The following is a 13,688-nucleotide window of genomic DNA, read 5'->3' as shown; positions in this document are numbered from 1 at the left end:
GCCGCCAGCCATTTACTAACTTATTACCTCAGCTGGCTCCCCAAGGCTGAGGCTGATTGATACGGCTCAGGCTGTGCAGAACCCTTGTAAGTTGCAGTAGGTCTAGATATCGTGATGACCGGATGAGTTTGTGGACCATGTAGTCAAGCAGTCAATCGAATATGTTACAGCATTTACGGGACATCCCCTAGTCTGCTAAAAAACAATCATTAAATGAGTGATTGCCTCTCACATACGCCAATGTGGAAGCAGAAAGATTGTACACGGCCAAGGTCAAACGCCTTGCAACCGTAGACTCCGTTGACCAACTGCATGGCTTCATGGCTCGTTTCGGCTGGGTTCTTCGCCAGGGTGCCTGATTTTGGTGGTATCATGAGATCTTCCAAAGTTCTGCCCATGCAGTCCTCAATGCGAATTTCGAGGTTGGAAACCCGCTGGCATCACCTCAACTTTTAAACAACCTATTCACTTTGCAACCCCCAAGATCTTATCAACATCTTTTTTGTCAATGACCGCACCGCCCTCAGAGCACTTGGCCTTCGCGCGCAATTCGCTACACAGATTGTCGATATCAATCTCGCCATTTCGGAACTTCTCCATCGATTGGAGACGATCCCTAGAGGTCATTTCGTTAGCATATGGTGTGTTTTCTGTCACTGGAGCCACCAACCATATCTTGTTACAAGTCATCGGTTGTTCCACAGATCGAACAGTCTCGTCGTTTCCATTCCTGGCGTTTTCAACTTGCTGCATTAAATCATGCTTGGGGGCTTGGTCAACGGCTAGGTCGTTGTAATTGTGCAAAGGACTGCCCAAGTCAGGGAGAGGATAGGCATCGTTGAAGAATGAACCGAAATCTTGTGACAAAATGTTGTCTTGTGATTCGCGATAGTCGCCGAACAGGATAGGGTCAAAGCCGTTGTTGTTCTGTTGAGCTAACCAGTTGATTCCATTAACATCAAAGCCCGGATCGGCGGCATATTCTAGAAGATTGAAGTCAGATATCATTCAGCGTAAGAGGTGATGGGTCCCCAGAGTAGGTACAAGGCTTCTGGAGTCGATTGCAGAGGGGGTGCTTACCGCCAAGTGAAGGCTGGTGCTCTTCACTGATAGGATTGAGGCTGTATTCATTATGCTTGTTGGCCGGAGAGTTTACCCCTGGCTCCGGGGAGGTGCCGATCGACGAAACTACGTTATGCGATTCTGTCGAGGAGCAGGGGGAGTCCGAGTTTGAGAAGCTAGAGTTAGAATAGGCCACAGGCTTGCCGCCTTGGACAGCATGGTCGAGGCTTCCCCTATTACTTTGAATAGAAGTATTATACGTGGTTTGGGGAAAGTATCCGCCCAATGAGGCTTTTCGACTGGCTTCCAGAATGGATGGACTGAACAGCCCCGACAGGGTGTCCACGCTAGAGTGATGCACGCTTTGCTGGTTCAGAGGCTGGGGAGAGGCGGACACATTGTTGCTCATAGGTGACTGGCTTAGAGACCCTATCCGCGCAGGTTGGTTCTGCATACTGGAGGTCGACCGACGGGAAGCACCATTTTGACTTGCAGGAGTCGAGGTAGAATTCGGAAGGCTTGTCGTTCTGCTCGCGCCCGGGCTCGCCTGTGCCTGGGGGGTACCATTGTTGAACGTGTTCGTTGTGGGCAAAGATGGCATATCGCCAAACTTTGGGAACTCGAACTGAAAATCATTGTGGCTAACAACAGAGTTGGGTCCTTGATGCGGTAAGAGACCTTGTGGCCTATTGTTGAGGCCGTTGCTGCTGATCCAGGAAAGCCTTTTCCGGTATTCCTTCAACTCGACTTGGAGCCGCTCTACTTGCGCCCGGAGAAGGCCATTCTCATGATTGGCAGACTCCGAGGCCTTCTCCAGATCTTCCACTTTGGTTTCAAGATCTCGCAGATGCTTCTCCTTACGTTCACGGAAAGCTCGTTGCGCCGCTCGGTTCTGAGCCTTGCGTTTCTATGTTGCGTTAGAAGGAGGAAGAAAGAATCCGCACTGGACTTACAGAAGTTGGTTCAGATGTCAGCGGCTTCCTGCCTGGTTTTTTGGCCGTCTTATCCTCGCCTTCACGGCGCTTCCGCCCTCCTTCAGCGTCGTCATCCCCACCCTCGATGCTTTTTCGCTTATCGTGGAGCTCGCCAGGAATGTCGCCAATCATGCGGCTATTCTCATCGAAGTCAAATGTGTCATCGCCGAGCTCGAGTTCTGGGTCAAAATCGAGGAACGGACTGTCGTCACTAAAGTCCAGATTTCCTGAACCGGGAGCACTTGACATGGTTGGCGTGGAAGTGGAATTCGGAAGTGCCGCTTTTCGGTTGCCGGGTACGGCCTTCTGAGAGGGGGTTTGGTTGGCATTGAGCGCCGCCATTAGGAGTTGTTCTTGATCAAGAGACAGAAACAAGCCTTCAGTAGTAGAGAGAGACATGAAAAGCCTCGCGGGATTGGTATGTCGGGATGCAATGGAGGAATTGAGGAATTGATCTGGTCGGCAGCAACTGATCGATCGGAGATATAACACCCGCAGGCTGCGGCCGAGCACTATCTGAGGGCCTAGAGCAATGCCTCCCTCTACCGCGCACGACAGCAGTAGCAAGAGGCGCGAAAGGGACTGCTAGATTATCCGAATCTCAATCAGGATTGCTGAAGCAATCAATGACTGGAAAGGTCTGAGGTGGATGGCCGGAAGCGTGTGGTTCGAGCAGCGCGGGGCGGTCACAGGTTATCGGCGAGGAGCGGAGGGCTTAGAATTGCAGACTCCGGTCGAATCAAGACAAAGTCTGAGAGGGAAGAGGTGCTCAAACAGACGAACAATGGCAGTATGAGATCGGTGAACCCATGAATTGCGATTAGAGTGACAATGTGTGCCAGTGTAGTAGTGATGCGCAATGAGATCAGCAACGGGTGATGGAGGAAGTAATGGCAGAAGAGAGAGGAGAGTCTTTGCGACTGGGCTGAACTTGGGCGCATGGAAAGTACCGTTATTGGTACTGCTGCTCCCAGCAGGGACTGCCTAAAGGTTCACTACTCGTCAAGCGCCACTCTCAAAACCGCCATAAGCACGAGTTTTCCGTTGGCCCTAACACCCCGTTATTAGGCCAGGACCGCTTAAACACTCTTAACTACAACTCCGTTGTTCGATGCCCGTTCAAGCCTTAAGCCCCGCAGCTCTTAACTACAGTGTACTTTGTAGAACTGAGCAGTCCGACATAGTGATATGTGTACAGGGAGCCGCCGGGATCAAAACACTGGGTTCGGGTCCCTAGGTGTCTGCCTGGCTCCCTAACGATCGGGATCTGAACTAGCGAAGTCTTCAAGGTCGTGGTACTTTGGATACCGTAGCCTCAAGTTGAGTCGCAGACCAACCCGAAGTCCTCTACTCGCGGATTTAACACCCTCTCCCACTCTCTCGTTTGCCTCCTGTCCGGAGTGACGGTCGTAGCAGAATAAACACCTGCGCCCTACAGCGTTGTATGGCCTGGTGGTTGACCTACCTAGGTATGCTCTGACTGGAGGAAAACCGCTCGTGGGCCTGTGTAAGACTGTGGCAATACTACCAAGACGGGAGCGCCTCTGGCTGGCCTTGCGTTGATTTATAATCGAACTGGAGACGCGGCTGGCCCATGCCCTTGACTAGATCCATCCGTACCTAGGTAGGTATTCATGCCAATCCCATCCGACCCGCCCCAAGTCCAACCACCTGGGCAGGTATCGTTCCCGCTCCTCTGCTCAGCTTCTGCGTCCAATCGAGGCATCACTTTTCAGTTTAGGCCGCAGAATGCTGACCACTCAGAGGCGCGATCCGGCATGTGTGACTCGCATGCTGATCCAGGGGACTCGGGCCTTGGGTATAATGGTTGAACAGATATTTAGTAGTCGATCCGACGCATTGGAAGTCATCTCTTGTAGAGATACATGCATGCCGAATCAGTGACTGCAGAGTATGAATCTTAGAAGTCTTCCGGCCATGAACCGGTTGTACGGGGATGTTTGGGTGTGGTAGGTAGATTTGTTGCACGTGACTGTCACTTCCGTCACTTCTACTAGTCCTTGGCGTCTCGCAGGCGCAGGCGATTGCAGGGACAAGCGGCGGAGAGGCTCAACTTCATGTACAGAATAACTCGAAAGAATACAAGATAACGTGTATATGTGCATACGACATCCACAGCGCGACAACTTGTGAACTTTGGACTAGGAGGCAGACAAATCCACTTGTCTACGGGATTAACAACGAGATACCCCGTTAGACTTCCTCTTCTGCACTCTCCATCGTCGCAATGAGTACCGCCGATGTGGCTGGCTTGGAAAATGAAGTCAAAGAATACAGACTGCAACTTGAGACGGTCCAGCTGAGTTTGCAGAATGACCCTGACAACAGCGAACTACAGAGTCTCAAATCAGAACTTGAAGAAGTTATTTCCCTCACCGAAGCCGCGATCGCAGAATTAAAGCCTGCGTCAGCACCAGAGTCAACCACGCCTTCCGCGCAATCACCAGTGAAAGAAAAATGGTCCAAAGAGAATCATCCAGCCTACCAGGCAGGTTATCGCAAGCCCGAAGTCGAACCCGAAGAACCGAGCGCTCCAGTGACCTTCTCAGTCAACGATACTGTAATGGCTAGGTGGAAATCCGGTGACGGCGGGTTTTATCCTGCGCGGATCACATCTATCACTGGATCTTCCAGTGATCCAGTGTACATCGTCATCTTCAAAAACTATGGCAACACTGAGACTTTGAAAGCAAAAGACATCAAACCTTTGTCTAATGAGGCCAAGAAGCGCAAGGCTGATGGCATCTCAGGGTCGTCTACACCAGTTCCGCCTCCATCAAATCCAAGTGTTATATCTGCGGCAGCCAGCGTCGATCCCGCCTTGGCACAGCAAGCCCGGCGTGAGCCCAGCAAAGTCAGCGATGGTCCAGTGCGACCGGCGAAGATACCGCGGAAAGTCAAGGCCAACAAAGAGCTGGAGGCGGGCAAAGCCAAATGGCAAGATTTCGCTTCGAAGACCAAGACGGGAAAATTCATCAAGAAGGAGAGTATGTTCAGAACGGGCGAAAGTGTCAAGGCGAGAGGTAAGTGTTGCCGGCGGCTCTTACTGAACTGTTGTACTGACTTGTTTCTAGTTGGCTTTACTGGGAGCGGGCACGAAATGCGCAAGGACCCGACGAGAAGTCGACACATCTACCAGCAGGATGCCCAAGATGACTAGGAGAGCGGCTGCGCAATTGCGACATTGCTCTTTGTTTTTCAGTTTCTCTTAGTTGTGAGCGTTTATGGATTGACGTGGCAAAGCTGACCACCTGGAACCCGCAGATCCAGCGATCCGCCGAAGGGCAGGCGTGTACAGAGCCGAACAAGCTAGATTCTACCAGACAAGTATTCTCCTATGCTGCTTCAGACGCTTTCTGACACGTTGAAGTCTCGCGGCAGGGTGTTAAGTGCTTGTAAGCCCGTTGGCCGCTCGGCTGTCTTTAGTGCGACTGTTTCGAGGATTGTGCCCAGGCTGATTCCTTTCGCCAGTTTACACTATCCGCTTACAAAATTTGTGCTTTTTGACCTTTCAGTGAGAACAGTGCAGCCCTGCTGATTCCAGGAAGCTGCCTCTAGTGCTGCAGCATGATTATCTCAAGTGTAAGCAGGGTCCTTACAGCATCCGGCCAGCACTTGACGAGCTGATTCGTCTGTTTGAACGAGATGCTCTTTCGTCGACGGCTCGACAGAGCATCTGTAGCTGCTTGCCTGGAGGCTTTCGTAGAGATATTGCCTCTCGATATCGGCATGCGGCGAGTACAGATCGCCTTCGCTAAGCAGCGCGGCAAAACTTCTTGATGCCAGCTTCGGATCTTTCCCTCACAGACCTCCCTGTATTCTGAAGCTGCTAACGACCAATACCAACATATTAATGACACCCCAAAATAGCGGTGTCCACGTACTCATCCTAAAATACCCAGCATTGTAGACAGCCCCTAAGACCAAGCCGACCAATGTGCCTGCAAGCAATGCCTCCAGACCTCCGAGGACAATATATGTGACGGGCACCAGCCAGACCCAGCCCAATGTCTCGCCGATGGGGTTCTCACCCAAGAGTTTCCTATTTTTGGCGCTGAGACGCCTGCCCTCCGCTGTGGATAAGTATTTGCGGCTCTGTGCCGCCGAGTGAAACTGCATCAACACCGCCCATGCTGCGACACACACATGTGCAGCGCCAATGGTAATCATCGTCCAGTACAGCGTAAAGAGGTAGATGTCCGTGTAGTGGTAGAGGTACTGGGGCTCCCCGGGGTTGGCGCGAATTGGCCAATATAATGCTGGAAATTGGGGAGTTTGGTAACCTCGTGGGATACCGGCGCCGTAAGTTGTCATCTTGTCGAGTGGCTGGACGCAATGGTGTAGCTGTTCAGTTTCTGCCGGAAGAGTCCAGCGGACGGAGACATCAGGACGGCATCGAGGACGGTCGCATCAACAGATCAACAGTTGGGGGGACGTTGCGCAAACAGACAATCGGATGGTCTGGCAAAGTCACCACGGCATAACAACAATTCAAGTTCAAGTTGTTCCTCGTGTTGATACTATCGGGTGCTGTTTCGAAGCATTGTATGACAGAGGGTGTTGGCACTGTCTGCATGACACGAGGAAGGGAAGGTATGTCGAGACGAATGACGACAGCTCACTGGTCCGCATCCATTTCTATTCTACTAGTAGCACCAAAGTTAACAGGCGTCCCTATCAGGAAGATCACGTCTTGCCATTGGTCAGCCTGCGCTTCCCCGGATTTTGCCACGCCTGGCGTGCTGGCACTTACAATTTCCTACTGATTTTGTAGATACAACTACAGGTTCTACGTGGCAGACACACTATGATTGCCAGAGTGAAACATGAACAGCAAGTGAAGATCTACAATACTGCATCATCATCTGCATTTCACAACGGCCTGCACAGGCGGTGTGTCTAGAAAGCATGAGCACGGAATAGAAACCCGACTGCGACGGCGACGGCCGCAGTACCTCACTGCATTTCATCATTACAGCGTCATACCCTGCTTGACGTAACAGATGCTCGCTTCAGTGCTGCAGCCACTGCCACTGCCGTGGCACATCATTTGAGGACTCGGACATGAGGTGAAGTAAGTACAGTACCAACGTATTGGAGGTGAGTGCCTCTGCTCCCAGCAGCTAGAATTTGTACTATATTACCCTCCCCTTCTCGCGTTTCTGCTGTACATTTTCAAATGCCACCGAAGCTTCCAGTTCGAATCCCTCAACCCATCCGACTTACTACCAGTACCCAGCGTACATTCATCACAGCAGCCTTGACACACCCTCTTCGTCGACCGCACCTACCCTTAACCACGGCTCAGTCTCGTCTCTCAAGTCTCAAACAGCAGTTCTCTACCTCTCCCACCATGTCTGTCAACTCGCACAACGAAGAATTCAAGCTCGAGAAGCTGTTCAATGTCAAGGACAAGGTTGCCCTGATCACCGGCGGAGGCAGCGGTATCGGCTTAATGGCTACACAAGCGCTGGCAACCAACGGCGCCAAAGTCTACATTTGCGGACGGACAGAAGAAAAGTTGGAGCGTGTTGCTGAGGTCTATGGCAAGGACATCCCAGGCTCCATCATTCCCGTCACAGCTGATGTCAGCAAGAAGGAGGACATCAAGAAACTGGTTGACTTTATCTCGGAGCGAGAAAAGTGCCTGTGCATCTTGATCAACAATGCTGGTATCTCTCTGAACACCCAGCAGACCGAGGCCGAGTCTGCCGAGGAAATGAAGAAGAACCTATTCGATGATCCCAACGAGACCTTTGAGAATTGGACCGACACCTACCGCACCAATGTGCCTCAACTCTTCTTCATGACCACCGCCTTCCTCCCTCTACTCCAGGCTGCACACAAGCACAACGATAACTTCTCCGGTACTGTCATCAACATCTCGAGCATCAGCGGTATTGTCAAGACGGCTCAACATCATTTCGCCTACAATGCATCCAAGGCTGCGGCAATACACCTCACGTCGATGTTAGCGAATGAAGTCACCCAGAACGGCCTCAGAATCCGCATCAACAGTATCGCACCGGGTGTTTTCCCCAGTGAAATGACGGCCGGAGAAAGCGACGACAAGCAGAAGTCACACATCCCAAGGGAGAAGTACCAGTCTAAGGTTCCTGCAGCACGCCCAGGTGAGGACAGAGATATGGCCAACGCTATCTTATTTTGTGCCAGTAACCAGTACCTAAACGGCCAAACGATTGCAGTGGACGGTGGTTACATTCTGAGTGCTGGAAGCGGTCCATGAGTTAGGGTTAGGGTCAGGGTTAAATGACTTAGGGTCTAGGGTTTGGTGTCCTGGTATTGAAGGATTCGATGAATGAGATGAATGCAACGCGAATGCGCTGGTTTAATAACAGTCTAGTGTATATGTTTCACTGTAGTGTCTATATGGTCTTATAGTGAACAACTATTCGAGCATATAGTATTCCCCTACATAGGTAGCTAGAAAAACGGAAGTGACTTATGATTTGCGATAGCAATACCGCTATATACGTACACTTTAACTTAGTTCTGCTGTCATTTACAATGTAATAATACTTTACTTTTTTATATTAGGCGTCCACTTCTGACGCGGCCCAGCATGAGCGAAGAGCCTCATACACGATATTGAGTCCGTATTGCATACCCACGCTCGCCTTCGGCCTCTGCTACAAACGACAGTCCAGCTTTCAACCTCCATAGTCGGCCTTGCCTTGAATGGTCCGCGAAAATGCGTGGCCTTGAAGAATGTGCCATTCCATATCGGGGGCCCTCCTCAGGAGCCGTCGTCAAAATTTCTAACAACCGTATCTGCAACGACTAGTCAACGTCGATACTGTGTTGTAGTGCAATGCCATTTGCGATCCAGTGCCTGTTGTATAGCAGAAGATTTCGTTCTGGGCAGGCTTTGTATTCGGTTCCGTCGCCCCTTGGTTGGTATCTCGGGATGAAGAGCTCAGAGCAGTAGAGTCAGAGTATTCAATTGCCCGAATTTGTCTTTCTGTGTTGTTACCCCAGGTTGTCTTCGGTGCCTTTTCTAACTTCAGCCTCATTATAGACCAGATAGATATATCTGAGGGAATGAGACATCTTGGGTACCGGCAACCTTAACAACGCCTCCGGTTCCGCGACCACTTCGACAGTCGATGAAATCTGTCCCAACCAATCGATGTTGGACAACATTGGGCTTTCTTTCCGCGTATCACCTCCACTGACTGGCGAAGTGCGGTATCAAGCGGTCCCCAGGGACAGCAGGTAGATCCTTAGCTGCGTCGGCTTTGCTAGGCCACATACACACATTCCGAATGACAAGCTCTCAGGGAAGGACCAAGGACTCATCTCGCACCAACTCATCAAGCCATTCTATTCTCCGTCAAGGCTGCCTTCTTCAATGGGCTTCGGATCTTCCGTGCGGTACCACTCGCCATTGAAGGCGTTGATCAACCAGTTGCTCAGCTTGTCCCAAACAATGTGATTGGCATTGTGGAAGAAAATGCTATGGTCGCTATCAGGGAAGAAATGGACGTCGTAGTTCTCGATTCCGGCCAGATCGAACTTGTCCAACAGCGTCAACGTGTTCTGCATATGGACATTGTCGTCGGCAACGCCGTGCATGATCAAGAACCGTACGTTCTGGGCCATGGCTGTGACATTGGAGATGGCCGAGTTGTCGTACCCCTGGGCGTTGTGCTGCGGCATGCGCATGTACCGTTCGGTGTAGATGGAGTCATAGAAGCGCCAGTCGGTAACAGGCGCAACAGCCATACCGTACCGGAACGTCTCGCCCGCGTCGGTCTCAAGAACCTTGAGGGTCATGAACCCGCCGTAAGACCAGCCCCAGATGGCCATGCGCGAGGCATCGACGTACGACTTCTGTGCCCACATCTTGGCCGTGGCAATCTGGTCGTGAGCTTCGTACTTGCCAAGCTCGTTGCGGACAATCGTGCGGGCTTTGCGGCCGATGTATCCAGTTCCTCGACCGTCGACCGTCACAACAATATAGCCTAGAGCACCTGCGATGTAAGATTGGAAGTCGACGTGAAATTTGCGGTTGACCATTTGTGATCCGGGGCCGCCATACAAATAGAAGAGGACGGGATATTTCTTCTTCGGATCAAAATGGGGCGGACGCCGTTCGACCACTTGGAGTGTCTCTCCGTCGAAAGTGACGTTCTGGAAAATCTGCTGAGGTAACTCGTGTGAGGAGGCCATTTGGGCGAGGGCCTTGTTGTCCGCCATGACCTGGTCAATTTTCTCTGGATTGACAGGAGTGGAAACAACCTTCTGAAAAGGGATTCCTGGGCCCTCGTAGAACAGGCTGATGTAGCCTGCCCCAGTAGAGAACTTGGATGACCAGTACCCGGATTCACTGGTCGGTACAAGCGACTGCATTGATGATCCATCAAGCTTTACGCTGTATAGATGGCGCTGCGTTGGCGCTTCTCTGGCAGCGACAAAATATACCAAGTTGTTCTTCAAGTCAACCGCAGCTGGTCCGCCGTCCACCTCCCATTCCCCCTTCGTAAGCATGACAGGCGTTGAAGTGTTCAGGGGAGAGAAATAGGCCAGGTGGTTGCCGTTCTCGGCAACAACAGTATCAACATAGCCGTCGAAAGGTCGACCATTTGCCGGATCTGCTGGGATATATCGTGTGTGTTGTGTAGGTTCGATCCAACCCCCGTCAACGTCTCTGAGGTCAACTGTCCTAACAGTCTGTCCGGTCCGTGTGTTAACATCGACCAAAACCACTCTGACACGGTCACTTTCCCGATTCGACTCGGACACTAACACTTTGCCATTGTCTGCCCACACAGTGTTGAAGATGATGCGGTCCTCGTCGGGAAAACCGCCGGCAATGTCCACCGTGAAAACCTGCCCCCTAGAGATATCGTAGAACAGCATATCAACCACCGGGTTTGGTGCTCCCGCTTTCGGGTATTTGATCTCCTTGACTTCAGGGTAATTCTCCAGGCCTTCGACGGGCTTCTTTCCGCTGGGTCTTGATAGGAAATACTGGACAGGATATTCGGGCACAACCGTTTCGTTTGTGCGCAGGAAGGCAAGATAGCGACCATCCCTCGCCCACCAAGTGGCTGTATTCGTGCCGAAGACTTCTTCTTCGTATGCCCAGTCAGGAATACCGTAGAAATATTCCGGACCCCCATCATTGGTGATAGCGGTGACTTTATCGGATTGCAAAGACCTCAAATAGAGATTGTTGTCCCTTGTGAATACCACAGAGTCACTCTGAGGAGACCACTGCGCGAGTTGAATCCGGGCATCCGGCAAAGATGGATCCAAGGGCTGAACTTTCTGCGTCTCGACATCCAGAATGAAGTAAAGCCCGACGAAGGAGTGCCGAAACACCTTCTCTCTCTTCGCCATAAGGAGGACGTGCTTCATATCTGGACTAATCCAAAAGTCGTCGGTCCACACTTGCGTTCCATTATATTGGATCCATCCACTCTTGAGCAAAGTCGTGTTTCCGGAAGTGCTTCTTGCTGAAGAATTGAGACTATGGATGTCCTCAACAACCAGATAATCCTTGCCCGGTTGGTTGATCTCCAGAAGAAGGCCATCCTCGCCGTTGGGACCAGCCGCCCAGGCAATGGAGGCATACCGCGGCTGCCATTGTCCCTTCTGTATTTGTTCGAGAGTGATCCTCTTTCCCGAGCCTTTCATAGGTGTTTCATGGTCATAGTCCAACGCGGACGCGTGTTTGAACTGACCACCTGCCAAAAAGACGAACAGAGCAAACGCCCAACCAATAATGGCCACGAGCGCGGTGATCCATAGTGCCCGCCGCAACCCTCTCGATATATGCTGTCCGCCAGCCGCGTACCTTTTGTCATTGCTTCGGGGCAATTCCAGGTCGCTATCATTGTCCCGGTATTGCGACGGCTGCAATGGGTCTGTGACGGGCTTGATTGTGTTCAAGTTCTCCAGAACTAATGACGTGGTAGATACACTCGAGGAACTCTCTAAAGAAGGACGAGAGTCTGCAGAGCTGGGAGCAGACGCCTTTTCTGGAATGAAGGCTTCCCTCTCTTCATCGATAGTCTCATCAACTCTCTTCATGGTTGTGTCTGGCGGCATCCGCTTGGAACTGCAGGCGGAGTTGTCGCCAGTGAACGCGAGCGAGGTTGACCTCGACTGCGACGGAGGATCGTTATCGTAACATAACCGATGAATGTTTCCAAAGTGCGACACAACACTGTCAATGCTGCGCGCAGATGCCGGAATCCTTCTTCGAGGGGAGACCGGAGGAACTTCTTGGGTGAGTAGATCTGTGATGATCGTCAAGGATGGACTGTCAGATGTTGCGATTGAGGCGCCCTCGCGGGCTTCCTGGCGACTCTGGGCCGCAGCCAGCCCAAGCGTCCCCATCCTACGACCTAATTAGTACTGCCGAAAGGCGGTGTGGGCGGTCCTGCCCCCAGATATGGTCACGTGCCAGTATTACGCCAGCATTACACGCCGCTTTTGCACCGGCTCAAATGACGACTGGGGACACTTTCCATAACAAACCCATCTTTAATGGCCATCAAACTGTCTCTTGTTGCCCTGATTCCCTTTATGCTCTGTTATTTGTTTCGTTGGGAGCACACCGTTAGACAAAGTGCCGAACACAGTTTTGAGAATGCTCTCCCAACTTGAAAACAGCAGAATCCTTGATTCTCTTTCCGCTTTTGGAAATGCTGAAACAAGCCGTTTCCGGTCACCACTCAGATTGATGTTTTCGAAGGCACTCCTAACATGATTGACTAACGTGCACCCGTGGTCGGGATTGAGACACAATCGGCGATTGCAATCCTGGTAACTTGTATGTCCTGACGCTATCTATGCTAACTGCAACTACAACTCGAGTTGTGTGGCTACGAGCGACCAGACGCCTCGAGAGGTGTAGGTAGGCCGGTCGCCCAGATCTGGGCTCCTTTTCATTTCACACTCTAGAGGTCCGAGGTATATAACAGCGATATCTGTGGCCTGCTAAGCTGCCAGCAGCAGCGTCAGCAGCGGGTGATGCTGGTTGCGGTATACAAAAGCAAGTAAAGTTGACCACTGCAGCTGACAGACGCAGGCAGCCCAGGCAAATAGGCATTTGATGTTGACGGTGGAATTGGATCTGGAAAATGAGAGGTGCGAGTCTATAGTTGCTGTACAGGATCTACCCGCACCCGCCTGTTTTGATACAGTAAACTCAAATGCTACCGCGAGAGGAGAATTGAAGTGGAGAGTCGCGTTCGTTCGCATGTAGCCTTCAATAGATGTTGGGTATTGGGTTGCCCGTGGAGGAGGAAGGCCAAAAACAGATGTCATGTCAGATAGGTCGGTGGTCGACTTCTTCTTTTCTTGCTTCTCCTTGTTAATTCCCCCTCCATCTTCACTCTCCTCTGCCAAAGTAAAGAGAGCACCCTCCCCACACCCGTCCCTGGGGCCGGGAGGGGTTGCGAAGCTGGCGGGAAGAAGGAAGAGTGTTCATTAGCGTGGATCTTGGAATACATAGAGATACACAAGTCCGTGTGGTCGCCGTCGTCGTGGATCAATCGCGGTGGGGCATAATCTTACATTAGAAGCTCTGACAAGGTGATGGAAAAACCCTCAGAGTTCCCTCTATTCAGCTTGGTTCGGGTCGGCTCGACGTTGACT

The 13,688-nt window shown here is 51.6% G+C and overlaps 5 protein-coding genes across 5 annotated transcripts; 2 read left to right on the top strand and 3 right to left on the bottom strand.

The window, feature by feature from the left end:
- Window positions 1–465: 465 nt before the first annotated feature.
- Window positions 466–2,435, bottom strand: HMPREF1120_08988 (fungal AP-1-like factor; the record flags this gene model as incomplete). Its single annotated transcript, XM_009163261.1, has 4 exons — window positions 466–616; window positions 671–983; window positions 1,081–1,969; window positions 2,016–2,435. The coding sequence occupies 4 exons, from the start codon at window positions 2,433–2,435 to the stop codon at window positions 466–468; spliced, it is 1,773 nt and encodes a 590-aa protein (XP_009161509.1).
- Window positions 2,436–3,902: 1,467 nt separating this feature from the next.
- Window positions 3,903–6,357, top strand: HMPREF1120_08987 (uncharacterized protein). The gene is made up of 2 exons (XM_009163260.1): window positions 3,903–5,080; window positions 5,132–6,357. Exons 1-2 carry the CDS (start codon window positions 4,285–4,287, stop codon window positions 5,215–5,217), a joined length of 882 nt encoding a protein of 293 aa, XP_009161508.1. The 5' UTR covers window positions 3,903–4,284; the 3' UTR covers window positions 5,218–6,357.
- Window positions 5,859–6,371, bottom strand: HMPREF1120_08986 (uncharacterized protein; the record flags this gene model as incomplete). The annotated part of the gene is made up of 1 exon (XM_009163259.1): window positions 5,859–6,371. One exon carries the CDS (start codon window positions 6,369–6,371, stop codon window positions 5,859–5,861), a length of 513 nt encoding a protein of 170 aa, XP_009161507.1.
- Window positions 6,372–6,725: 354 nt separating this feature from the next.
- On the top strand, window positions 6,726–8,547 carry HMPREF1120_08985 (gluconate 5-dehydrogenase). The gene is made up of 2 exons (XM_009163258.1): window positions 6,726–6,759; window positions 6,832–8,547. Exon 2 carries the CDS (start codon window positions 7,237–7,239, stop codon window positions 8,302–8,304), a length of 1,068 nt encoding a protein of 355 aa, XP_009161506.1. The 5' UTR covers window positions 6,726–6,759; window positions 6,832–7,236; the 3' UTR covers window positions 8,305–8,547.
- An 854-nt stretch (window positions 8,548–9,401) lies between these two features.
- HMPREF1120_08984 (dipeptidyl aminopeptidase type IV dapB) lies at window positions 9,402–12,425 on the bottom strand (the record flags this gene model as incomplete). The annotated part of the gene is made up of 1 exon (XM_009163257.1): window positions 9,402–12,425. One exon carries the CDS (start codon window positions 12,423–12,425, stop codon window positions 9,402–9,404), a length of 3,024 nt encoding a protein of 1,007 aa, XP_009161505.1.
- Window positions 12,426–13,688: the final 1,263 nt, after the last annotated feature.

The sequence above is a fragment of the Exophiala dermatitidis genome (genome assembly GCF_000230625.1).
Source record: "Exophiala dermatitidis NIH/UT8656 unplaced genomic scaffold supercont1.8, whole genome shotgun sequence".
Lineage (NCBI taxonomy): Eukaryota > Fungi > Ascomycota > Eurotiomycetes > Chaetothyriales > Herpotrichiellaceae > Exophiala > Exophiala dermatitidis.
The sequence above is the reverse complement of the archived record's forward strand: the minus strand, read 5'-3'. Positions and strand labels throughout refer to the sequence as shown.